The sequence below is a fragment of the Pieris napi genome, chromosome 10 (genome assembly GCF_905475465.1).
Source record: "Pieris napi chromosome 10, ilPieNapi1.2, whole genome shotgun sequence".
Lineage (NCBI taxonomy): Eukaryota > Metazoa > Arthropoda > Insecta > Lepidoptera > Pieridae > Pieris > Pieris napi.
The window spans coordinates 10,618,242-10,645,210 of record NC_062243.1 but is presented as its reverse complement, the minus strand read 5'-3'; the positions used below and the strand labels follow the sequence as shown (position 1 = coordinate 10,645,210).

Sequence of the window (26,969 nt, the reverse complement as noted above, 5' to 3'; positions counted from 1 at the left end):
TAGATAGATTAACTAGGACTAGGTGTGAAAAACGTAATTGAATTGGGTGTATACATTTTCGACAGTTATTTTTCGGTCAAAAACCTCTAAAAACATTTAATATACTCACACATAAACACGTTTCTGTCCCTATTTTAACTAGTTAAAGAATAGTGCTTTGTTGCATGCCCATCAGCCGCCATTATAATTATATTAAAGTCAATTAAACGCAATTGAAATGAACGAGGCAAGCATGTGTGATGGTGGACATGATTCGTCATGCGGTCGGGAAGTCTAATTGCTATTACGAATGGACCTAATTTTGTCACCAGATTAAACCTTAAGTAATGTTATATCTAGTTTTATAGTTTACTAGTGACGGCTCTTATTAGAGTTATATGGTGCCTTATTCGATATGCTTTACCAAAACAAAAAAAAACACTTAGATTCAGGTTTTAATATTCAAATAGATTTGTTTTTTGACAATATACCATCCTATCTACCTCGAATTATGTTCTTCCACAACTGAGCGTTTCTTAAGGCAGTTTTTGCCGCACCACCCACTATGTGGAACCAGCTGCCCATTGAAGTATTTCTGAAGACTGACTTAGGGTCCTTCAAGAAAAGAGCGTACCAATTCTTAGAAAGCCGGCAACGCACTTGCGAGCCTTCTGGCAATGTGAGTGTCCATGGGCGGTATCACTTAACATCAGATGAGCCTCCTGCCCGTTTGCCCCTCTATTACATAAAATAAATAGAATCGTCCTTGTAATGGGACTTCATTACATAACTTAGATTTTTGAGTTTTATTTCATCAATATAACGTTTACCCTTCTTTTTTAATTAAATTTCTAGAACTTTCGAACCTTAAAAGCCAGCCAAAAGAAATAGCACCGATGACTTAACATCAATTCACATACCGCAATCATTTCAGTTCAAGAGTTCCATTGTGTAAAATTTGAGTTGTAGCCACTTTGCTACAAACGACATCTTACGAGATATCGAACACAAACTCGACCTACTAGACAACTAAAGGGGTCAATATGGGTGACAATATATACGATAAGCGTAATATACAGCAATCTGTGAATAATAAAACCGCGCTCAAACTTTGTAGTACAACGCCCTCGTCTTGATAATGTTCATCAAAATTACGCAAATACATGCTTTGAAAAGTATTTTTGGGCTTGTTTTAACCCTTACTTAAAGCAATGGTATTGCTTTAGTGTGCATTGTCTACCTTAACATGAAGAAGCGACATTAATAATAACGCAGTGGTGCTACAACCCTTCTGTCTTGGCCTCAGATAGCATCAGTTTCTTTAATCATACTTTATATCAGTTTTTAATTTATTTATTTATTATCTATTAATTACTTATGAATGTGGAACATGGTGTAATGGTTGGACCTCCTTACAAATATTGTGTAAAAAAACTTGGCGATTAAAGAGTGGCGGAGAGTTTATTGCCAGTTCTTCTTTTCCGTTCTACGCCCTTGATTTGAGAACTGGTAGTAAATGTAAAATTAGAACCATTTAATAAGTATTTCTTTTTTGACGTGTACATTGTGTTACCTATATGAATAAATGATTTTGATTTTTCCTTTACCGTACGAGCGAGTGCACATAGACAAAATGTCCATTAGTGCACAGTCAGCCTTTACCTGAAGCCACATATTTTTTAAATGAGGTGAAAATGCGCTTACGCAGGCCCGCGCCATGGAAGTCGAGCTTGACGCGGGGACTGTGGGGTTGGGTCTACACTCAAATCCCTATGCTAATCAGAGGGGTAGCGAGACCCCACCCGGTAAAAACACCTCAGCCCTTCACACGCCCTTAAGATGGGCCCTCGGGGCTCACTAGGCATTCTACCCAAGGGACCCGGGCTTAAAAAGAATGTTGAATTACTGACTGAAATTCGACCATGCCCGCCATGTACGGTTTAAACACTCGCCCGGTACCACACAACCCTACCAAAGACCGAGAACAAATTTAAATTAAATTAAAATTTGCTCTCGAACCGGGAATCGAACCCGGTACTCCTCACCTAACAGCCATTTAAGAAGACCGCTAGGCTATGAGGCCCTTCCAACAATGGTTAAGGCGATATTATAAATTACATTTAAATAATCTCGCTTAAGTGGTTATGGTATATGTTATAATCAATGAAGGCCGAATTAAAGCATTGTTATCGTTAACAGCAAGTTAATCTGCGTGTGGTTCTCAACCCTAAGGTCATGCAAGTCCCTCAGCCCAAGGTCACGAGCACGAGGTCTACTTGCCTATAAAAGTATTTCGATAAACAGATGGAATCCAAAACCACGATTTATTAAAGGTTGTGTTACTGGATTATTATATGAACAGGATCAAAGAAAATTATTCTTATAGCGAATTCAATGGATATTATTTAAAGTTTTAATATTCAACAGTTTGCAGTATGGTACGTGACCGAGGGGGATTTGTACTTTAAACAGGCGACCGTGCTTCCTCCGTTTGTGGTAAGATCCGTCATGCATATGAATGGCGGATTATAGACTAAGGCCAAACCGAATCGGTTAATTGTCAATGACAGGTAGATTAATAATCTGTGGTATATACGCTTTCTTCGTATTGTCTCAGTTCTATAGTTTTGTAAAACTTTGATAGTCGATGATACTACCTAACTGAATTACAATTAGTACTACAACAAGATTTTCTTTTGTCTATTTGTCTGAACAAAAGTTATGTGAATTGCCTGCAAACTTACAAAATTAATGTTTTTTAAAACACATTATCATCTATTTTTCTAGATTGTTTGATAGATTTCGAAGAGGCACAGGTCGAGTATTTACGTTAAAGGGTTAAAGGGGAAAATTAAACTATAGTTTGAATTTCTAATAATAATACAGTAGTGCTACAACCTTGTACAACAACTTGTGTCTTGGCGTCAGACTTTTTCAATTAATAGACATGATTTCGCCGGAAATTTTTGGTACTACCAAGCTAATCTATAGTCGCAAGGCACGTGTTGAAAGACTAGGACGATGATGATGTTGAGGTGATTTAACTTGAAGTGGGAGGCTCTTGTGGTCCACGATTGCCGAAATCGATTAAACCAAATAATGTATTAGCGTTTATAAAAATCAAAGTATAATCATTTTCAATTAGCGATTGAACCTTTGGAACCGGCATTCACAGTTTCGGGCAAAGTTTTGTGTAATTAACAGATACACATATTAAACTGAGAGATATTGACAGATCCATTTACTGTGTCAATATTAGCTAAATTGATAACACACTGAATATCCTATACTAATAAACCGATAAATAAGTTCTAATATGATAAATTACTTTCAAATAGTTCAATGTCACGCTGCTATTGGTATTTTAGCATCACCATACAGCAAGGATTGTTGTTCTCATTCCTGAGGTTCGATCTCCGGCTGTGCACCAATTGACTTTCTACATAGAACACATTTAACATTTGAGCGTACGGTGAACTAAAACGTGAGAAAACCGGCATACTGTAGACATGTCTTACTTGCCAGTAAGTAAAAAACTAATAATACAGAAATCTGAAGCCCAGGCCTCAAAACTACCGCAAATTATTGATAATAATTTAATCTGTTTAAAACTAGGTTGTCCCTTCGCACTGCTGGAATAATCTTTATACATATAATTCTTCTGTGAGTGTGTATGTCACTGAACTTCTCTCAAACGACTGGACCGATTTTGATGAATTTTTTTGTGTGTGGTCAACGGGATCTGGGAATGGTTTAGATTCACAAACCAGCCCGGCAGATGGCGCTGCAGTCGGTACTTTCATACTTTAATATCCTAATAGCTTGAAATATCACGCAGGACAACGTCTGTGGGGTCCACTAGTTTTATATAATTTGTGAATAAATTTAGCCTCAACGGAAAATGTAGCATTCAAAGTCAATACTTAATAACGCATAAATATACAAATCTAATTATAGTATAGATATATCGGATGATTTGAAATAATCTTTTAGAGTCTATATATATTATGTGTAACCCAGTGTTAAATCGTGATAGCTAAGTGGGTGCGTGGAGTGTTCTCGGATATAAATGAAATAGCCTCCTTCCGGCCGCGTCCGCTTGTTCGAGTTTCACACAGCGTATTATTAAAATTTCAGCCGGGCAGAGAGAAACTTTGAAATTTTTATAAGAAAAGGATAGTGATTCCTTTATTCTGAGTTCCCTCGTTTTGGACGGGCATTGGTATTGATTTTCCCAATACAAGAGGATGAGGTTTCGCCCAAACATAATTTAATTACATTTTGTGAAGAATTCTTACTATGAACAGAGATATATTAGGTTTTAATTCGTTTCAAATATAGCGGTTTGTATTAAAAATGTATTATAAATTTTGATGCAATAATAAAATGCTAGACATTTACAGGTTTTAAATCTTTACTTTTAAAATCCATCCAAATCCAAAATATAAAGTAATATTTTTTAAAATTAATTAACATAATAAAACTGTGACAATTGTATTTAAATTAACACACTTATGTATTTGCTACACGCTATCATAATTGTGACCAGCACAGGATCCTTTTTTTTTAAATTAGGTAAAGAAATAAAATGAAAAACAAATAGTGTAACTTTAAAGTAAAATCTTTGAGCTACGACTGTGCAAAATATATTTGAGAAAAATCCTTTATAATTCATTTATACATTCAGTTAAGATCATTAATATTTAGCACACGGGAAGGCATTGGGTTATGTATGCAAATGTAATACAGCGAAGCTCATCACAATGACGCGCCCTGTACTCCAATCAACATTTACGGCTTATGCTACAACGCGATATCGACAATAAAGAAAATGTCCATGAACATGAATGAAAATTTACATTTTTTACGTGAACAGTTTTAAATGAACTACCATTGTATCATGATTGTATCGATTGATTTTGTTAATGTCATTCTAGTTTAAAATAAATTAATATCGATAGATTGTAATTCACCCTTGCATTTATTATAATCTCTTTATTTAGTGCAACGAAAGGGCAAATCTTTAACGAATTTTTTGCCGAGAATCGAACTTGTGAACGTGGGAAGTCTCCAAACCACGCCCACACATTTCCTCGGGTTTCAGTTATAATTTTTAAGGCAATACGATCAGCCAAATCTTTACCGAAAGAGATTTACGACGGGAATCGAACGCGTTTAACGCATTGGAAAGTCTAATCAAGAGTCCCGTAAAACCATCCCAGACACATTTCCACGGAATTCAATTGTTTCATTAAAATATGTAGTAGCATCAGCTTTGATCTACCAACGCAAAGTATTGTTTTGACAGGCAACGAAGTCAATGCGTTAACGAAACCAACCTACAATTATTTATAAGAATTGGATATAGCGCCAATAGGCTTGGCGTTAGCTGACGAATGGGACAAATAGTTAATAGCTCGGGTGGTGGCAGTTTAACTCTGGCCGCTTTCCAACCTTTGATGTTAGAAGCGTTTGTTAAGAAAATTTATAAGTATTTAGTATCTATAGAATCTCCGCAGAACCTAGAATTCTAGTGTGAATTCAAAAAAAGAACTCGGTTTTAGAGGCAAAAAAGGCTAGATAATAAATTTAAAGTAGTTTTACATTTTCGCTAATAGAATAATTCTCTCACCGACCACGATTTTTGATCTCTCAAATCTCGGAATATATTTCACGTTTACTATTTAGAGTCTTTAACATTAATAACTACAATAAAAATTAAAAGCTGCACAAAAATATACTGTAATCCACGGTTTAAGTAGAATATATTGTCACGATAGTCATTTTTATTCACATAAAGAATTTCCTCTACTCCTACGCGTCAGTGAATGCAATTCTACAATTTTTAAAGTTGTATTCGCAAATGCCCACTGCAGACTGCATTTAATGTACTTGTCATTAAAACAATGCGTACGTTGTATCTGATATATAAAGCGAAAAAAGGTTTTATAACATAATGGGCTGTTTTAAAAAAAACCTACAATCACCTTCCCTTACAGATTACTTATTACTCTCAAGGAAATGTAATTAATTTAATTAATTTGACATACGTAGAACATATAAATAAATTAGCTGTTTAAATATATCTTGACGTTAGCTGATTTGATTTGGCTGATTGTGCTTTAATAAAAAGATAGGTGATGTTAATCTAGTTTTCAAACATTTTCAAAATAAATTTACGTTTTTATACGATGTTGACAGGAAAGTTAGTAATTGTTTGACAAAATTTATAGTAACATAATAAAATCGAACATAATTAGCTTTTAATTTAGTACCGGTCCGTATTTAATGAGAATAATTAACAATAAATTCAAATCATTTGCGTAACGTCGAATTTTAGGCGATTCTGAATAATAATTATTATTATGTAATTACATAGCCACAAATACAAAATGAATAACCAATATTTTACTATATTTTAAATTGAGGGTAAAAAAAACCAAATCATATACTAACGGAAAGTAATCTATTCTAATATTATAAAGAGGAAAGATTTGTATGCAAGTAGGTATGTTTGAAACGAATAGGCTCAAAAAGTACTGGACTGATTTTAAAAATTCTTTCACCATTTGAATTCTACATTATCAGTATAGGCTATTTTAATGGCAAGAAAAAATAAAGATTCCTACTAAAACTACAATAATGTTACCCAAGGCGTAAAACATGCCTATAACATATCTTTCATCGCATCTCGAAAGCTATTGGATAGAACAAAAAAATGTTCCACAATATTAAAGAACATACAGATACCGGCAAATATATCGAACAAATGTCCTTGCCTGCGAAGAAGAGATTTTTAGGTATCACTGGGAGGGGGGGGGGGGGGGGGGAGAGTGACGTGTCGATCGCGTGATTGGTAAATCAGTTGACGTTTGTGTCCCGCAAACTTTCCCCCACTCCCTTGTTGAATGCTCAAGAAGTTTGCCGGTATCTATATCAATATTTACAAAAAAAAAATGCTTAAAAAAAAATGTCCACCCGAGCGAAGCCGGGATCCTCTAGTTAGGAATATCAAAGGTTAAAGTTAATTTATCTGAAGCTGCAGTGGAGGTTTGTGCCGTGTTATGGGTCGCCGCCCTCGTTAATTAAGTCTTTCATACGTCCCCTATTCGCTTTTATTTTTATTTCCGTAAGTTATTACACTCTTGGTTTTAATAAATAATACACAGGGTTTATATTTAAATATGATTAAGACAAATATAACGGAGGAGTGATGGCAGTAGAAGTCTGGTGCGATCGCCCGTTGGTCTGACCAAATTAAGAGTATTATGGGATAATGACTCAACTTCGAGTAATTATTCGTCGTGTGTAGAGGCAGCAAGTGGCCGTATCGCTTAGGACTTCAAGACAGCTACGAACTTCAGTAAAGAAGACTACGAAAAAAAGAAGTTCTATTTTAAATATTACCGGGGATTATTATTATTAACCCCGGCTTCGCACTAGCGATTAAATGTTTTTAATCGCCATGTTTTGATTTTACCAGGAAATTGTAATTTCAACAAAGTTGATATTTTTAATGAAGTTAAGAAATATGTATGTCGGCATACACACGTAATAAAATACAAACAGACGAAAATATTGTTTTACAATGAACCATTTATATTGTACGTGCACAGAATTTTACGATTTTTAACATTGGATTGCGAAGAATTCATACATTTTACCGTATTCCGTCTCTTTTCTCACGTGAAATATTTTCCGACGTCTCTTCGATGAAAAGTCAGATGCAAGCATCGAAATTTTTAAAAATTGCGATCTTTTATCACTATTTGAGAAACTATTTCCGGGAGTAGAAAATATAAATGTGTTTTTACATTAGAATGAAATACAAATTTATATTTAAAAAAAAATATAAGTTTTATTTGTGATTTGGCATTGTAAGAGTTATAGTGTTATTTAAAACGGGACAAATTGCCTAACAGGATAACCATACCCTTTTTTTCGGAATCTCCATCATCCAGAACGGAGGAGTTATGTTTGAATATACACGTCGAATAGATAACCTCCTCTTTTGTTATTTAAGTTGATTAATTATACATAATCTTAATATATAAAATTCTCATGTCACGGTGTTTGTAATTAAACTCCTCCGAAATGGCTCGACTGATTTTCGTGAAATTTTGTCTGCGAATCGAACAACATCTATTTTTCATCCCCTTAAATGTTGTGGTCCACCCCTAAATTTTTATTTTATTTTTTTATGATACAGCATACAACCCTTAATTTTCCTCTACGATCAACGCCTATTTTTTATTATAGTAGATCGTTATTTTTATTGAACTAAAAAATTTTTTTCTAGAAATATACATGTCAACACGTTCGCCAGGTATTATTACTATAAAAGGTTAAAGTTTTCAATAAACATTTTCTTTTTTTGTTTGTTGTGTTCAATGGGTTTCAAATAAATAGGGGTAGTGTCGTACTGTATAGTAAGACTTAAGAATATCGCATGTCAAATAATTTTCACCTTATCCATTCCTCAGCGTTTATTAGCTGAAAGGAATTTCTCCTATATCTGCATACGTACAAAATACGTTATTGTCACGCTAAAGAATTTCTTTACCTGTACATGGTAATTAAATCATTTGAAAGTGTAATCGTTATGATAATTTTAATTTGCAGGAAACTGAATATACTTTTCTTTACAGCAATTAATGAATAAAAAAGTTCGATTATTTTATATTTATGACACCGTAAAATTGTACGCTTGTAATGTATTCTATCTCCCGATAGTTTTTGATAGCACATGAATATTGTAACTATATTTTACTGTGAAATATATACGTACAAACGAATAAGTGGGAATTCTTTTTTCTTGCAAAGTCTCTGAACTGTCAATTGGATCGGGAAAAAGAGGAAAAAATAGAAGATCTCATCCATAAATGTTAACCAGAATATCTTACGTAGAAGAATCTGAGAGAAGAAGAAACCGTAATAATTGCAGGATAAAACGAATCATTTATGGAACATAAATGTTCTTATTAATGGAACGTATTTTTTGAAATCAGCAAAGCATTCGATTGCGTAAACCATAGAATTAATTTCAATTATTCCATCGTATACTAAAGTTAGCTTCACAATACTGGATAGTCAATAGTCATGTAACTGGACTTACTAGTAAGGTTTTTGACATTTGATATTTGATTAGAGTAATTTCACTCCAGTTTAATTCGTGATAATAATGTTTCCATACTTGCTTCACGCTTAATCACGTTTCTATCGTGCGAGACATATGAGCGATTGGCGCTATCGGGGTCAAACGTTTTTGCGAAACTCATGGTGTCAGTGGGCCGCTGTACCAGTACCGACTAAGGCTTAGAACAAGTTCTCGTAATTATTGATAATTGTCTCATGTGAAACCTAGATTTTCTCTGAATAGTTTTCTGTGTACTTTTTATAATCTTATGTTATCTATTAAATCTTAAGCTTTATAACGATAGTAATTATTACAGAAAATAGAAATGCTCAATTTAAATTGCTTATCGAAATAATCAACGCTTTCAGCATTATCTATATCAATTTCTATAGTTGAAATTTTTGTTTAATTTAGTACTTTTTAATTAAAACATTTGTTTGTAATGATTGTTAATTTACAATAAACGGTACAGTAGTATAAACAATATTTTAACAACAAAACAAACTTTTCTTGTTTCCGAACGGTTTCTTTTAAAGATTTTTTGAAACTATGTGTTGTTCCCAATTTTCAGTTTATCGCTCGTTCTAGCTCTACGCCCTTGATTTAGAAACTGAAAATTTACAACCTTATTTTTTTTAATTGATTTTAATAAGTGTAAAATAGTTGGTTGGGTTATTTGTAGGAATTTCATGTCAATAATTTTCGTTCTGTTGTATTTTTTTTCCACCTTTTTCTCCATTGACTTGAGTTGTCTTCTATATCAAGTCTGTTTCTCGTTTGTTTTTGCCCTACTCTCTACTCTGTGAACATTACCAGCCGATGTATTGTTTTTCACTAAATATAGTCTAAGTTATTTTCCACATATACCTACTACTTGTTTCCATTAAATCCACTTCAAATCCAGTCGTTTCAATTTATTCAAAGCGCATGCGTTATCTTCTATAACGTATCTTCTTTATCTGTGTAACTAAGCTAAATTAGCCTACATTATACTTCAATTGAAGCAGTTATCCTGTCAACGACAAACCCTACCTTCGGGAATATCGATTTTATTTGGGCTTGATTAACTCGAACGTTGTCGACGTGCTAATAATATCACGACTCTGGCACCGTTCCAGGAGAGGCCTTAATGGTACTTCGATCGTAATTTTCAAAGGTTACTCTTACCAAAATTTAACACACGTCTGACATATCATTAATACAGTCTAATATTGGCCGATAGTTTGATGTTACTGAAGAAATTCCTGATCTTACTTATACGCGACGAGCTCAAACAGTACATAATAATAACATAATATTCTTTAATAGAGAAATTATAAAGTGGTATTTATAATACACAAGTCGCTGAAAAATAATATAGAGAGCTTCATAGGAACAACAGAATGAGTAGAAACTCTCAACATGAACACTGAAGGGACCAAGATATCAATTATACAGAAATAGGCATCTTTGGAGGAAGCCTAAAGGCCAAGACGAAGATGCAAAGATTGGGTACACCCAAAGCGGGGTTTCTTTTAATTAAATAATAATATATATTTATATATTACTAACATAATCTAATCTAACCTACTTAATAATTTTTTTTTGTTATTGTAATATAACACACAATGTAAAACAGGAAATAAAAAGTCCTATTATTATTATTAATAGAGAAATACTTATTTTTAGTTGATTAGGTACTTAATTACTAATTAGTCTTAAATTAGACAAGATTGATGTCAATGTCAGTCAAGAGACAATATAAAACGATCTGATGGATCCGACGAAATTCTAACGAAAATTAAGAACGTAAAAAAATCGTACAGATATTTTGATAGTTATCTGATCTTGGTACATGGTAATACGTTTCTAAAGGCTGCTTCCTCAGGCTTCGCGGTAGAAAGTACAAAGAAAAATCTTTCTTGTCTATTAAAAATATATATACTGGGATGCTAAAATATGTCCACCCTGTAGATGGGTACTAGATTTTTAAATCATTATTCACTATAAATACTAGTTTGGTCACTATTGATTACTAGATTGCAGTACATACACTTTTTTACGAATACTAGTTATTGTAGAATATAAACTCAACGAATAAGTATCGTAATACAGCGAGGTAATGTTGCCAGCGTTAAAGGTACACTGCCACTGGGACCAAACTTTTTAAATTTGTTTTAATTTAAAATTATTTTTATTATTACTATGTAGTTAAATTATAAATACTGTAGGTATATTTGATTGTTTTGATTACTATTAAACACATCACTATTAACAAATATTGACCTAAATAATGATTACTTCTTCCATAATTTTGACATTAATAATGTAAATAAACACAAATTGTTTCTCAGAACTATAAGATGAGGTTATTTAACTTTATTGTGATCTCAATAGTATTTTAACAATTATGTTTACCAGGAAGTATGGAAAACTGAATAATTTAGGATCTTATTTTTTATTATTTTAAAGTATTGTGTACACATCTTATTAATACGCGTGGTGCTTGATCATTATTCTGTTGCCGAGTTATTTTAAAAGTTATCTAAGATTGATCTCAAATGATTTTAAAGGCAACCCTTTTCATAATTAAATATTTATAGACTTCGAAAGAGAGATAAAAAGATGAAATAACTGCTTGGATTCATATTTCATAGAAACATGATTTACGAATATATGGCTAACATATGGGCTACAATAGTCACCTTGGCGAACACCCCCATTAGGTATTGAAACTATTCATGTGAGCTGGCGTCATGTTCTTCACACCAATACCGCGCTTAAAGCATATACATTATGTATGTTTACGATACCAGAATAGGAGTTCGATCGCATGTTGTAATAAATCAATTAAGTATACATTGTATGTACGTCGTTTGTATCCGATAATAGGGCAGATATTGCTGCGTCTTTTTTAGCATTCTGTGCAGAAAGCAGTGTTTAGCTATAGCTTTATAGGCGCGACTGTCAATGAATTATATATGTGCCCAATTATTAATACGTTTAATACCCAAAAGTTCAGGGTGCTACTCGATTATTTCATTTAACAGATTTCTTTCTTCCACGCCCAGTAACAGCAAATAAATTGTGGTGCAGTTGATACCACAGAAACGGGTTTTCCTATCGTTATAAATTAAAAACGTTAACATTTATAAATCTCTATACAAAATTTTGCTAATTAAAAAGCTAAATTTAAACTGAAAGAAACAGATATCAAATGAAAAAGTGCTTTTATAGAAACCTTGTTTTTATGCTGCTTGCTTTAAATTTGAATTGCGTTTTTTACTTCATTAAATAAATCTGTGCAAACCAACGCAAGGGCGGCACGATTATAGTTAAACTTGCCATTCTCCATAAATATTCTTGTGGCGATTCTGACCAATTCCTAAAAGGCCGGCAACGGACTTGCGGGCCTTCTGACAAAATCCATGGGCGGCGAATTTAACATTAGATGAGATCCTGCCCGTTTGCCCATCGCAGTATTAAAAAAATGAACCAAAAATAGATTTAAAATATACCGGAAACTGGAGACATTGTTATCATTGTCTCATACAAAGTCGACTCGTTAGTCTACGCATTCGCAAACAGAACCTAACACAACAAAAGCTTTCTATAGGTAAACCCTTTTATGTAAGTTTTACGAAAATTTTATCCTTTACTCGGCGGCGCGTAAATTACTTTTTAATTAATAACTTCAGAACGGAACAAGCCGTCCGGAAAGTTAAACAACGGATCATAACAGATTATTTTAGGTACATTAATTATCGTTTATATAAATATTCTTCACTGTTTAGCAAACATATATTCTCCTAATGGCGAGTTTATGCATGTGTTCGTGATACTGAATTTTGTTTGGGGAGAAAAATCCTTATGCAAGGTACAAAAGGCAAAACGAAATCGATTTTTTCCCTACAAAAGGCATAAAACACTAAAAGACCGTGAAGTACATCTAAAATGGTTATTCAAACATCGGTACATATACGTACGTACGTACGTATACGCCGTGCCTCTTTCGTCCGACGAACACTGCTAGTTACAATAGTATGTGGGTAGTTTGATGTTGCAACTACCGTCATACTTTCAAAATTTGCATTTACTAACTGGGTATCTGTAATTTCCAATAGCGATCCCGATCCCAAGGTTACGATATCAGCAATACGGAAATTGAGACAACTACTACGTTTTTATATACGAGAATTTATATAAAAACGTCGGATCAATATGGCTGTCGCTATTGGAAGAAACAGCACCGGCGTAATACATTAATGTGTATTTAAAAACTTATATTATCATGCTTAAAAAAGAAAAATAAATACCAGTAAGGTCTGTGTTCCTGTATCGAGTACATTGCCGTTACTCACCTGGAAATAAAAAAAACAAGCTTAGACATTAAAAATTTGTTGTCCTAGGGTAAGAGAACCGTTTTTACAATTTGAGGTCAAAGAAAATTATGTTTTTTGTTATATTGACAACTGTTCGACAGTAATATGAAAATATGTTATTGTAAATACGGCAAATACGAATTATATTTCGCAGAACTGCCACGCCGGTTCTCTTTCCTCTATATTCCAAAATATTCCAGTTATAAATATATCTTTATACAAAATAAAACTAACAGAAAGTGCGGTCAACAGTTCTCTTGTGACCGTTTTTGATAAGATTCTGTGTTAAGGTCAGATTTACAAGTGACCGAGTCGGACAATACAAAATCTGTCCCCACGTTTTCATAAATCTCTGAAGAAAAATATGATTCAACGGCCGATATTTTTGTATATGGTTTTATTGATATTTGAGTGATGCGAGGAGTGTGTATTATAATTAAACTCAATACAATAAACTACGTTTTAAAATTATAATCTTAATAAAAAAATCTGTTGTTTAGTAGTACGAGAAAATTGATATTATTTTAAAAATAGGACCTAATTGGTTTCCTTGGGTAGCACCAATTGACCTTTTTTGAAGACCCTGACTTACCAGGGAGGCCTCAATCTGAATTCTATGTACAATAGCTAAAAAAATAAAGATTTTTCTTTAATTTAATATAGAATCATAAAACAATTGAAGAAAATCCATAACATCTATATAAGAATACAAGCATGAAAATCATGAAAAACGTCCACATAATTGTACATTTAAAACAGCTGCATATCGAATAGTAGCTCCGTTGACTTTGGTACATCAACGTCGCGACATTCAGTATTTGCTGGCAAAGGCTCAAACATTTTTCATGTGCCAGCTTCAGACGCGCGTCGGTCCACTATAGAATCTATTCTAAAGTGTATACATGTTGAATTCTGTATGTATAAAAGATTTTTAATAGGTCTCATCAATGTCACGTTACCGACCCTTTTTTAACATGATCGTAGAACGTGTTCCTAAATCCATACTTAATCCTCCTTTGACGGGTGTTTCAATATTAAAAAGCTATAATGTAAGACCAAAAAACGTGTTTTTAAATATTCGTTTAACATTATCTTAACTAATTAAATTATCAATTTGTTTGTTATTCTGTAAACAAATGACGTCTTATATCGAAATAATTTTTTATAGTGCGCGCAATATCTTCGTTCTATTGAAATCAATGATTTATTATAAAATTGACTTGCTATGATGGACACTTATGGGTGATCAACGAATTTGAAATGATACACAACCAAAACAGTTATAATTAGAAATTCTGACTATCAAAAATAACACACAACAAGGTTTTATTTAAGAAAACCGCTTTATGTTAATTAATTAATAAGTATATATTTATTTAATAATTATCTAAAAATCTTCTTTGATGAAGGTTTTTTCGTGTTAGGGAATACGTAATACGTAACGTTTTTGGGGGAGGGGGATCCTTTTATAACACGTTACGATGCGGGGCGGGGATTGAATTACGCGTTATTATTAATATTCTTTTCGACTTTCCAGTACTTTACACCACATAGTGGTAACTTTTATGTATAAAGAGTCACTAGGTGGTCACGAACGTTTTACTATACTTGAGTACAGAAAAACGTTACGGCGCGTTACATGGTGGGGTCAATAATCTAAAATTGCATGACGTAATACTTGAACGCTCCCTTATCTAAAGTTTTTTTTAAATAAGTTATATTGAACCGCATTGTACGTTGTATAAGAAAGTAAATTGCATAAGTGAAAGTCCCATAATCCCTCGGGCACATTTCACCGTTTCACTAGAAATGTAATACGACTTTAATCGCAAAAACTATATTTCGAGTATCAAAAACGATACCTAACCAAATAATTATGATTCACGACATGCATTTAGCTTCGGCAATCGAACAAGGTCATTACTGCAATCGTGACAGTTTCCGTGAATTTGATTAAATTTAAACTCATATGAATTCGAGATCAAATCTTTGCATCATGCTGGTCGAAAATTCGTCAATAAAATTCTGCGGACTGAGTGTTTTGGCGTACCCTATGTAGTGGGGTGTGGCTTTTCCCTGACAACCGGAAATGACCTGATTAGATGAAAAATGCTCGTATTTTTTGTATGTAAACAAGTGAAGAAAGATTTCAAAATTAGAATTTAAAACCTCCGCGCTAAGCCACTAGTAATCAATACAATTGCTGCTCTTAAAGTCATAAAACAAAATTTAACTAAATCTGCACTAACAAAATGTATATATTGCCCAGTTGCAATTTAAAATTTAAATATATGGATGAGTTGCTAGTGATTTATGCGAATATTCGAACAGGTAGAACGCAGATGCACAAAGCTCTTGAAAGATACATTAATATAATACGTAATTCAGTTTAACCTATATACATACAAGTGGGAGCAATTATACTTATGCCTGCTAGAACTAAAGATAAGCTTTAAGGCTTTAGGAGAATACACTTTGTATGGAAATTATATGTCAAAGGAGGATAATGCAATGCGGCGATTGTCCAGAAATAAAACTTAACCATTCAGTCTTAAGATGATCTTTCCGAAACTCGTGAATGTTTGTTTGTTTTTGTATCAACTCATTAATAAATGTTTATAAAATAGAGGTCAAACGAGACTATAGGAGAGCAATAAAAGGTAGATTCCAGAGTCCATGGACATCCATGTTAGCAACGCACCCAACGTTGTCTGGCCTTTGAGTACACTCTTTTTATTTATGTGTAGGCCAGGATATACGGCCTACTGGCCTAGCCGATTTCGCGGCTCACTAGTTCGGAAGTTCACTATTTGGTAGGAAACCAACTGATAGTGTCGATGTTAAGTCTATATGTCCGTTTAGAAAATTGGCAATTAGCTAGTGCCGTTATACGAGAGAACGATGTTGGTCTAGTGGCTTCAGAGTGCGTCTCTCATCCGCGATGTCATAGGTTCAAAGCCATACTGTGCACCAATGGACTTTCTATGTGTAAGACTCGTTCGTACAACAAAGAAGAAGCAGCAAGAAATCGGCATGCCTTAGACCCAATAATTCACGGCGTGTTGATGTGTCAGGCACCGAAAACTGATCTCCTACTTGCCTATTAGAAAAACATATACACAAAGTAAACAAACAACAAAACAAATGTAGTGCTGTTTTTTTACTAGGTTTTCTACATGTATCAAAAATCGTTCTTATGATTAAAATGTCAGATATTTCATCCCGACACTCATACATCTAATTCCAGCTCAATCAACCATCAATTTATCGCTATTAACGCATAATTAATGATAATATACATAAATAAAAGATTCAGTAAGTAGTGCGCATCGAATTTCACTAGCGTAACGGTCGTTGCTTCGAAGTAATAGGACATGTGTATTATTCGTCGCTTAAGTGTTAGCTCTGTTTAAGTACGTGCGCAATTTAGTGCTCCTGCCGTGACGGCAAACATCACCCACTTGTCTATGAAATAAAAATGATCAAAGGAATGGGAGTCTGAGGCCTAGACCCATATTGTAGCGCCACAGGATTATTATTATTGTTTTTTTACTATGGGCCCCATGTCAGCCTCTATTCTTCAGTCCAGAGTCTAATATGTGTCTATTGCATTCTTCTTTGAGTACAAATATATTTTTCATTTGTATGAGATTAAATTATTGTTTTGCCACCATGTTAATTTCTGGTAAACAGTATGGTAAATAAAATGTCTAAGAGAAGAAATGTGTCTTCTGCATTTCTCTTCAAGAACATACAAATACATTTTAAAATGGTATGTGATATAACTAAAAGCTTTTTTAGTCATAACTAAACCATAATAAAACATTTATTTTCTAACTATAAAGTCTAAAAGCGACTTCCTATAAAAGTCATAACGATGGCTATATTTTTACAATACTAATTAATATTTGTTCATTATTTCACATATATTTGACAATATTTATTTACATATACTGTTGCACAAAGAAATTTTATTCTCACTACGGTTGGTTACGAGTCGGGATTAACTCATTGTGTTATAAAGATATAAAAAATAAAACACAGTGGCGCTACAACCCTTTTAGGTCTGGGCCTGAGATTTCTGTGTCTGTTTCATGATCGTTTTGTTAACCTAGCAAGTAGGTGATCAGCCTCCTGTGCCTGACACGCCGTCGACTTTTTGGGTCTAAGGCAAGCCGGTTTCCTGGCGATTTTTTCCTTAACCGTTCGAGTGAATGTTGCGCACGTTAGAAAGTCCAATAGGCCAAATCTGTTCATTAAAAAACCTCATTCGTAAATGTGTTTTTTTAACTCACGTGTAAGCGGGCTTCTTTTACATAGAGGGAAGAATTTTAATGCGAATCATGTCTAAGACCTCTGTGTGCTAGGTGCCCTAAGCACTGCGCTATTGAGAAGAAATGTTCGACATATTTAAACGTTTGTTTTATTAATTTGCATCTTTCGGAATTTCCTATTGCAATTTTGCTTTCACGCTGAGGCTACCCTGTGAATTGCTATCGGTATGCGCTTGCGCAGGTAACAGGTATTTAATATTTACCAACTGGTTCGCCTTCAAACTACATGCAATATGTTACCCAAAATGGCTATGGGTTGTACTTATAATTGCTTCATTGTTCTTTAAGGTATGTATTTTTTATAAGACTATTAATATTAATGCAGACATGTATCTAAAATGAAAATATTTTCACAAACACTCATAATCCAACATAATTCAACTGAAGATCGAACTACCTGCAAAACCATTTGGCAAAAATACCAGAAAAGTATTATATTAAAATATCATAAAGAGTTACATTTTAAATTAAAATTCTATTTTTAAACAGTATTATTTTTGGAGGATTTTATGATTTGTTTATGTATAAAGTCACAGATAAACGCTTAATTTTTGGTTTATCAAATTGAAGAGCTGTCAATTTATCCACTAATATTTAAAAAAAAACCAAAAAAGGTTACTACAGGCATTAGGCGAGTTTTAATTGATCTATTTTTGAATTCGATGGTTTGATTTGGAGATGATTTTATTTTTATAGGGAGAGAAACATTACATTAGTATGGACAAAAGGGCACTTAGAGGTTATTTCGACGTATTAGATGATGTTAAATCGATTGACATTACATAATATTATATTATGTATCATAAATAATATTCGTTCCACACTCGCTCTTGTACATATAACAAAATTTACACAACTTAAATTACGAACTAATATTTTAGCCAAAACTAAACACAGTCAAATATCAATTACAATAATAATTCAAATGCCAATACAAAAATACTAAACAAAGGTTAAATGCTGACCTTATACAGTCTTGAAGATTTAATATTAACTGTTTTAACAGATAACAGTCTAATTATCCCATTGTTGCCATGATTCGGGGTTAAAAATATTCTATTATGGCCCTAACGAGTTAATTAATCGTTTTAGAAGCAGGTAATAGCTCTCTGAAGGTCACGGTAACAGAAGTATTTTTGATTGACTTACTTTTATTTTATATTGGTACAAGTTAAGCATGGCTTTTTTGTGGAAATAGCATTGAGTCACGATGGACAAAGTAGTGTTGGTCTAGTGGCTTGTGTGATCCTCAACCATGGAGGTCGTGGGTTTGAGGAACACCACATAACGGTAACTTTTAGGTATAAAGAGTCCCTAGGTGGTCACGAAACGTTTTACTATACTTGGGTACGGAAAAACGTTACGGCGCCTTACATGGCGGGTCATGGTCAATAATCTCCAAAAATTGCGTGACGTAACACTTGAACGCTCCCTGGAACACTTTCTCCGACCATGAAACATACAGAAATCACCCAAGTAAGGGTTATAGCTCCACTGGGTTTTTCTAAGGGTTCATGTACTGAACCGTTATTGCGTATGATAGAAATAAATAAATCATTGACTTTAAAACATTAATTATTCTCAATCAGTTGATAGCGTGACCTCGTTATCTGCCCGTAAACAAGAATTACAATGTCCTTATGTATCGAGAATAACTTAACATAGGAATATATTTGTATCCAAATACAATAACTGCGCAATATTTATTTAATTGATAATTTTTCAGTCTTTGTTTATAATATATTTTGTATTATTATCTTCATTCTCTCTCTGGGTCGGTAACTCATATCTAAGTATCGTGGTCTGTACGTATAGTAAGATCTAGCGCGAATAAATTTCCTCCGCTAATTTCAGTCCTGTACCTGCTACAACGGTGTATAATTTTGAGGAATTCATTAAATGTATATAATAATAATCCAGTGACGCTATAACCCTAAATGGTTCTAGACCTCAAATTGCATTCGTTTCTTTGATCATTTTTATCATAGATAGTCCATTGGTGCACGCCGGGAAGCGAACCTAGGACTTCAGGGATGAGAGTCGCAGTTGCAAGCCAAAGGCCAACACTGCTTTGAAAAATATACTTGTATTATTAATATATGTACATATATAATATATATTACAGCACCGATCATTGCCTTTCGCTTACGATTGCTGAAAAGCACTAAAAACTTATGATAACTAATAAATTATCTTTTATATCCGTTAATTTTATTTTTCTAGTTTTATTAAACGACGCGATGCCGGTTCTTAGTTTAGGCGATTATAATAAGTAACAAAATAGTCGTAGTACGTTTAACTCGCTATATGCATCACTTGGACGTAAGCCAATTTGCCAAAAGTTTTACACCAAAGAATCAACAATTAGGACACGATTGACTTAATTTATTCACAACACTTGGCGGAATGTACGCTGTCTTTAACTGGCTTCAATGTACCCTATTATTTATTACCAGATTTATCCAAAAATCAACAGCGTGTATCAGAAGCTGAAAGCTGATCTCCTAATTGGATATTATAAACAAATGATCAGGATACAGATACGGAAATCAGAGGCCAGACCTAAAAGGTCGTAGCGCCACCGGATTAGCGACCTTGCAAGGATGGATTTGATTGAAAAATCTTGAAAATAAATATAGTATATGTTACTGACGTAACAGTCAATGAAATAATTTTTGAATTTTACTAGTAGGTTTTGTGTTTAATTGTTCCAACACAAATCTTTATGCTTTAGTAACTTTTTATTAATAATGTAAAAATCGCTTGTCTTGAGAAGAGTAGACGTCTCGTTATCAATCTTACTAAGATAGATATCACTAGATAAGCAGTACTCAACATATATTTAAGGGAGATACGTAAACAGTGGGGTATAAAAGAGGACGTAGTGACAAGAAGACGAAAGGGAATGCTTAAGTGGTTTGGCAATGTGGAAAGTATGACCAGCTGCACACTGAAGTATTTCCGAACCAATTCTTAGCGTCCTTCAAGAGAGGAGCGTATCCTTAAAAGGCTGGCAACGCACTCGCAAACACTTTGGCATTGAGTGTCCATGGGTGGTGGTATTACTTAACATCAGGTGAGCCTCCTGCCCGTGTGGTATTTTGTGTTCTATAAAAAAAATGTGTGACAAGCGGCTTACGATTAGGATATACAAGGCAAAAGTGGATGTTGTAGGCCTTGTTGTACATACCTGTACTAAATCCAAAACAACTAGAGAAGATACAGGTCATAAATAGTGAATAACAGTGGATGGAGCGAGAGAGGTATGTCAGGAAGTAAAGATACGTGGTCTAACCCCTTCGGGAAAAGCGCGTGAATGTTAATATATAAGCTAAACTCCTCTCCGGAATGTCTATGGAACTGTTTAAAAGTAAATATAGAATTGTAGGCCATCCCGCAAAAAACGTGCAATTAAAATTCTTTGTGTACGTCAACGTCAAGACAGACAAATGAATACACCAATACACTACGAAAACACAAAGAAAGCACTCATTTCGCCATTGTACATTACGCGAAATCAGGGTTTTGTTAGACACTCTCTCATTACTTGGTATTACAATTCCGTAGAACTTTGCTATTACATTTTAGACTTACAAATGGTAGGTATATTGTGTATCTCACTTTGGTTCTGTAACTCATTTCCGAGTAACGTGGTCTCAGCTGTATAGTAGGTCCTGGCGCGAATGATTTGCCTTCACCAATTTTCATCCTGCCCTTCTTTTACAACTGTGTATAGTTTTGAGGACGACGTATGACTTGACCATCTCATTGGCGAATGTCCACACGATGGTTTGCCTTCGGTGTTGCCAATTAAGCTGAGCTTATCTAGGTTCTCGTCGCCACATCGTGTGACCAAAGTATAAAATGATGCGTGAGAACATATGTGGATTTCGTTTCTGCCTTTTACATATGATCCTTCAATAAACCTAACACAGAACAGCGCGCGCTTATAACTCTCAGCCACACTCAAAGGGATTTTGGTCAATATAACCGGTATGTTGTTTCAAACGATGTCGTCGTAAACGATTTGACTGTATATTACATAGTATACGATGTGACCTATTTATGAATAAATACGAAATACATTATTTTAATTTATTACCAATATCACTCACGTTTACATAGCAATCGCATAATTTATTCATAATGATGATGGAAAGCACCCGCATATGAAATGTTTACATTTCGCAATAACAAGAAATGTCATCCAACACCCTTACCGTTTATTATGCCTATATCTAAACAATTAACTACGATATCATGACGTACGTTATACACATGACAGATGGTCTAAAACAGTAACCGAATGAACTGGTCCCAAAGGAAAAAGGAGCCATGGGCCGACGGAATCGAAATGGTATAGTAATGGAAAAAATTGGATGGAATAAAATAAAATGGGGTGGAAAATTTTTGAGGAGGCCTTCTCCCAGACAGGGCGGCCATCTTAGAGTTGTAACTTGTATGTGAATAAGATGTGGATGATTAAGGCTTATTATTATTATAAGCTATCATGAAATACTTTAAACAAAATAACGCGATTAAGCATTTAATTGTATTATTTTTATCGATACAAATATTGTTATTGAAAAATATTCAAAATGAAATCAGTTATTCATTTAGGTAGCACAATATACGCTTTAGAACGTCAATAATAAATATTTAATGCTTCTGATTTTACAATTACTGCCAGTTCTCAAATCAAGCGCGTAGAACTGACAAATTACTGGCAAAAAACTCTCCGCCACTCATTTCAATCGCCCAGTTTTTTGTTTTACAAAATGTTTGTAAGGAGCTGCAACCATTACACCATGTTCCACATGACATCTTTCAGTAATTAATAATAATAAAAAGAACAAAGATTTGTCCTCTATCAGCAGTAGGAATGGTGAAATAGGAGACTTAATCCCAAAAAGAAATCAGCACTAACTAAAGTACATCTGGTGTTTTTCACCGCAGCGTAAATCAATTTAATAGAAAGAGATGAAAGAGCAGTTGGATTTTACTACACGAAGCACCAGTGTGCTATTAAAAATACAAAAAACAAAAGAGAGTTTGCCGAAATCTTGGAATCCGGTGAAATTTGCCTACCTGAGTCTATCCGTTTGGCGCAGGTAGCCCGACAGAAACGAACAGAAATTACTCACAAAGGGTGAATAAATCTTATCGTCTTGTTCACCTTGAAACGAGTTCCCATAATCAACCCTCCGATACTTTTATTTTAAAAGTTAAAATGTTACTTGACTGACCGCTTTTTATAAAACCATTAACGTTCCACAAAACCTAGTTCAAGTTTTCCCGCTAACTTTTATCTTAAAGATGTGTACTTTTTAATAGACTCTCCAAGGCCGGAGTCAGCTTAAAGGTCGTGTATCAAAAGGCCACAATAAAACGTTCAATATTGTATAGTATATAAGATGCGCGAAAAACATAATGACAAAAGCGTAGTTAAAGTTAGTCGCTGTTATTAGTTGCGCAGAAAAAATAAATCAGTGGCGCTATAACATTTTTAGGCCTGGGCCTCATATTTCTGTATCTGTTTCATGATCATTTGTCAATCTAATAGGCAAGTAGGTGCCTGACACACGCCGTCGACTTTTTGGCACTGAGGCGAGCCGGTTTCCTCTCAATGTTTCAGCGAATGTTAAATGCGCACATAGAAAGTCCATTGGTGCACAACCGGTGATCGAACCTACAACCCGAGGGATGAGTCGAATGCCACTAGGCCAACACTGCTCTATAAAGACGTAAATTTTTAATAATATTGTGCAACGTTCACCGGTACTAATTTCAAAGTACAAATACATAATATAAGCAAAGCTAGTTTGTCGCAAAGTATTTGCCCATTTCCCGTTTATTCTCGATTTCCTTTATCCTATTTCAGGTAGAAGGGAGCAGCTGAGCACATCCGCCATACGCTTTAAACTTCCCAACCCATTTTACAGTTCCATAAATCTTTATTCACTTCCTTGATATTTTAATCTATGATTTGAAATGGAAATCATAATTTCTATATTATTACGCAGTTTGCTCAGATTTGATGACACTTTACGAGTGAGTTGTCCCGACGTTGAATATTTTTTTTATTCATAAGGAAATAATTAAATTATAAATCGGGTTAAAGCGTGATGACAGACTTGTTTACTGATAATATAATTCACAACAAAAACATATCCATATTCAAGTATAAATTGTTTCCGATTCTGATAAGTCAGCATTAAAAATAATATAAGTACGGGATCTGTCAAATGTCAAATAGGTAAGTCGAACTTCACAACTGTCAAGACAATGAGCGTTCAATACATCACAGCGACTTTGTACACGTAGAATTAAAGGAGAATATTATGGGAATACAACATCATTTTACTTTTTCATAGATAGCAAACAAAAAGTAGTCATTTCATTCTAGTGAAACACTGCCAAAAGGCTCGCTCGCCTGTGCGTTGCCGGCCTTTTTATTCCGTTCTTACTTAATACAGAAGAAACCTTACTTAGCTAACTAATTCTACTTAAACTTTGGAATCAGATATAAAAAAATATATATATTTCAATAGTTCAATGTATGTTTAACTTTTAACCTACCTTACCTTCCCTTTGTAATTGTAATTTCATTTTAAAATTAAATATTAATTACATTCCCAAATGTCTTCAAAGAATAATAATGACAAAGCCGTCTCGAGTAATTACATTTAACTTTTAGTATACGAAACATAAATATTTATTAAAAAGATATAAAATAAATTTTCTGACGTTTTAGGTCTTTAGTCCACAAAGCCTAACCGTATGAGTTCAAAGAAATGATTCAACGTATGTGTTTGTAAACTTGTAACGTACAGACAACCGAAAAACATAATACATATATATCTATATACTATGTCAATGACGGGTTCATTGAATTTAATTTATGTATGTATAAAATAAGTATTAAATAATTGTTGTAGTTAGGAAAAACCACTAAACCATTAGAGTATAAAGTATTCGCAATCATAAAAAACTATAACCGTTTCCATATGTATAAATTTGGCTGAATAAAAGTGGGTAAATATTAATTTAAACAATCGTAATAAAAAAATAGAAAGAGTCTTCCATATATACACAATTTAATAACTACTTAAGCTAAACTTAAAAACGGATTACGTAAAATGAACGAACGAATATTTAAGTTACACTATTAAGGATATATTAACTGAATTTCATGACACATTCTGTATTACTCAAACCAGTAATAACAAATAAATCCTAAAAATATAGAATCCCGCCCAATTTATTACTTTGAATACAAGTTAAGCAGAAACATTTATAACAATGTCTACTACGCACAACAAAAACGCTTTATAGGTATTATGTACCTTTCTCTTTCTTACATACGCGAAATACCTACTTCTTGAAAGGGACAACAACAATGGGTTCATTCACAAATCAGAATAATTCAATGTCAAAACAATAGATCGTACTTAAAAAAAGCTCTTATTTTGTCAATGTTTTTTATGATCGATTAAAATGAACTTTCCTTGCAGCACAGAGAAAAAATCTTCATTGGTTCCCTAATCCCTACTCCCGAACTCTAATATACCTACGTAGTAAATGCATTATATCTTGAGTTGCTATAAATAATTGTTATTAGGTTTTGTATTTTTTTATTGAAATGACAGCGTAGCATGTGTTTCTATTTCTTCTATTATACCAGTATTGTTTGTTCGCGGTTAGTATTAAAAAAGACAAAATCACGCTACTTTTTAAATAATATGAACCAATTCTGCTAACCTATCTGCCTTCTGCAGACAACTTCACGCATTTAAAGACAATAGACATCCCGTAGGTACCTACTCTATATTTAAAATCTAGTCCTACATATGAATTATAAGTAACAAACCGATATAGGTAAAAATAATTTTGATACGAATTTTGTCACTGGTATGTTAATTCCTAAAGGCATTCATAGTGCAGCGTCTCTTTAACTACATTGTGTATTATGAACGCCAAACGAGATCTAAGAATACTTCCTTCTTAGCAAGTTTTCTAAATTAAAAAATAATGCAACACTGGAGTTTAAGGTAATAAAACAACTTCACTTACAGGATAGTACATCCCCTGCGGCGGCAAAAAAAAGGCCCCTGAACCCCACAGCTTGCCGTTTGTATAACTTTATCTTGCACAAAAATACACTCCACGTACGCCTTGGTATGGGCGTTTGCTTCACAACACTGAACTTACGAATTCGAATAAATCATGAGTATTCTTTTGACAATAAGATTAATAATAGAAATATAATACGGACTTAAAATTTAAGGTTATGTACTGGGTAGATATAGCGTTGAGAGACACGCTATAGCACTGAAAGCGGTTAACGTCGATGTGCAACAACGGTGAACGGACTACGAAACGGAGGGCGGAGGGGCACGCGTGGCGAACGGCGACTCAACAAACATGTATGAATCGCCGCTTGTGTGAGCGAGATGGAAAACTTACGTCAAAGATCGACTATGCGAGCGAAAGAACTACATATAGCTGTCCTTGTTCGACTTATTCAACAGAGTCAACATTCTTCAATATCATCGTTAAATTTCGGTCGACCAGCTGCAGCTTCAATTTCAAGCTGTACCTGCTTGCTGCTCAATGTTTAAATTCGCTGTTTTATTGTTCAGTGTACACAAAATCTATTAATCATTGCGAACTTTGTAATAATATTACATGGTTGTAATATTTTTTTAATATTTTAGTGCTGCCGAATACATTATTTCAATATCTAGAAGCAAGGTTTTTGTTATTATTTAATGATCCATTACCTCCTTGCACTTAGATAATGTGTAATTACTCTCATCAGTTGTTTGTGCCGGCTAATTAGTTTTAATCGTACCAACAACATAAAATGGAATAATAATAATTGCCTATTTAGCAATGAATGAAAGAGAAGTTATAATATTATTGGAAACTTCGTACGTCCTTGTCTTGGTGCCGAGGAGTTACACGTTCGGATCAATGAATCGTTCCCGGGCTCTGTGGACCCAGCATCACAATGGAACAAATAATATTATGTTCACTAAAATTGACACAAGAATGTATAAAAGGAAATCAAGATATTCTCTCATGTCTTTCTCTTGCCTGCCAAATACGTAACCAATATTGTAACTAAATAAAAAAGGAGGCTACTAATTCAGTTTG

General features: G+C 33.8%; 1 protein-coding gene across 4 annotated transcripts in view; it reads right to left on the bottom strand.

Annotated features, from left to right (window-relative positions):
* Positions 1-26,207, bottom strand: part of LOC125053286 (RNA binding protein fox-1 homolog 3) — a 48,508-nt gene extending 22,301 nt beyond the window's left edge. For 3 of the 4 annotated variants that reach the window (XM_047654583.1, XM_047654580.1, XM_047654581.1), the window contains exons 1-2: positions 25,884-26,206; positions 13,411-13,455 (exon numbers count right to left, since the gene is read on the bottom strand). In XM_047654583.1, the coding sequence (XP_047510539.1) occupies positions 13,411-13,455; positions 25,884-25,895 (57 nt within the window). In that variant the 5' untranslated portion in view covers positions 25,896-26,206. Of the gene's footprint in view, positions 1-13,410; positions 13,456-25,883 lie in introns of all 4 variants that reach the window. The other variant, XM_047654582.1, reaches the window with a different exon arrangement.
* Positions 26,208-26,969: the final 762 nt, after the last annotated feature.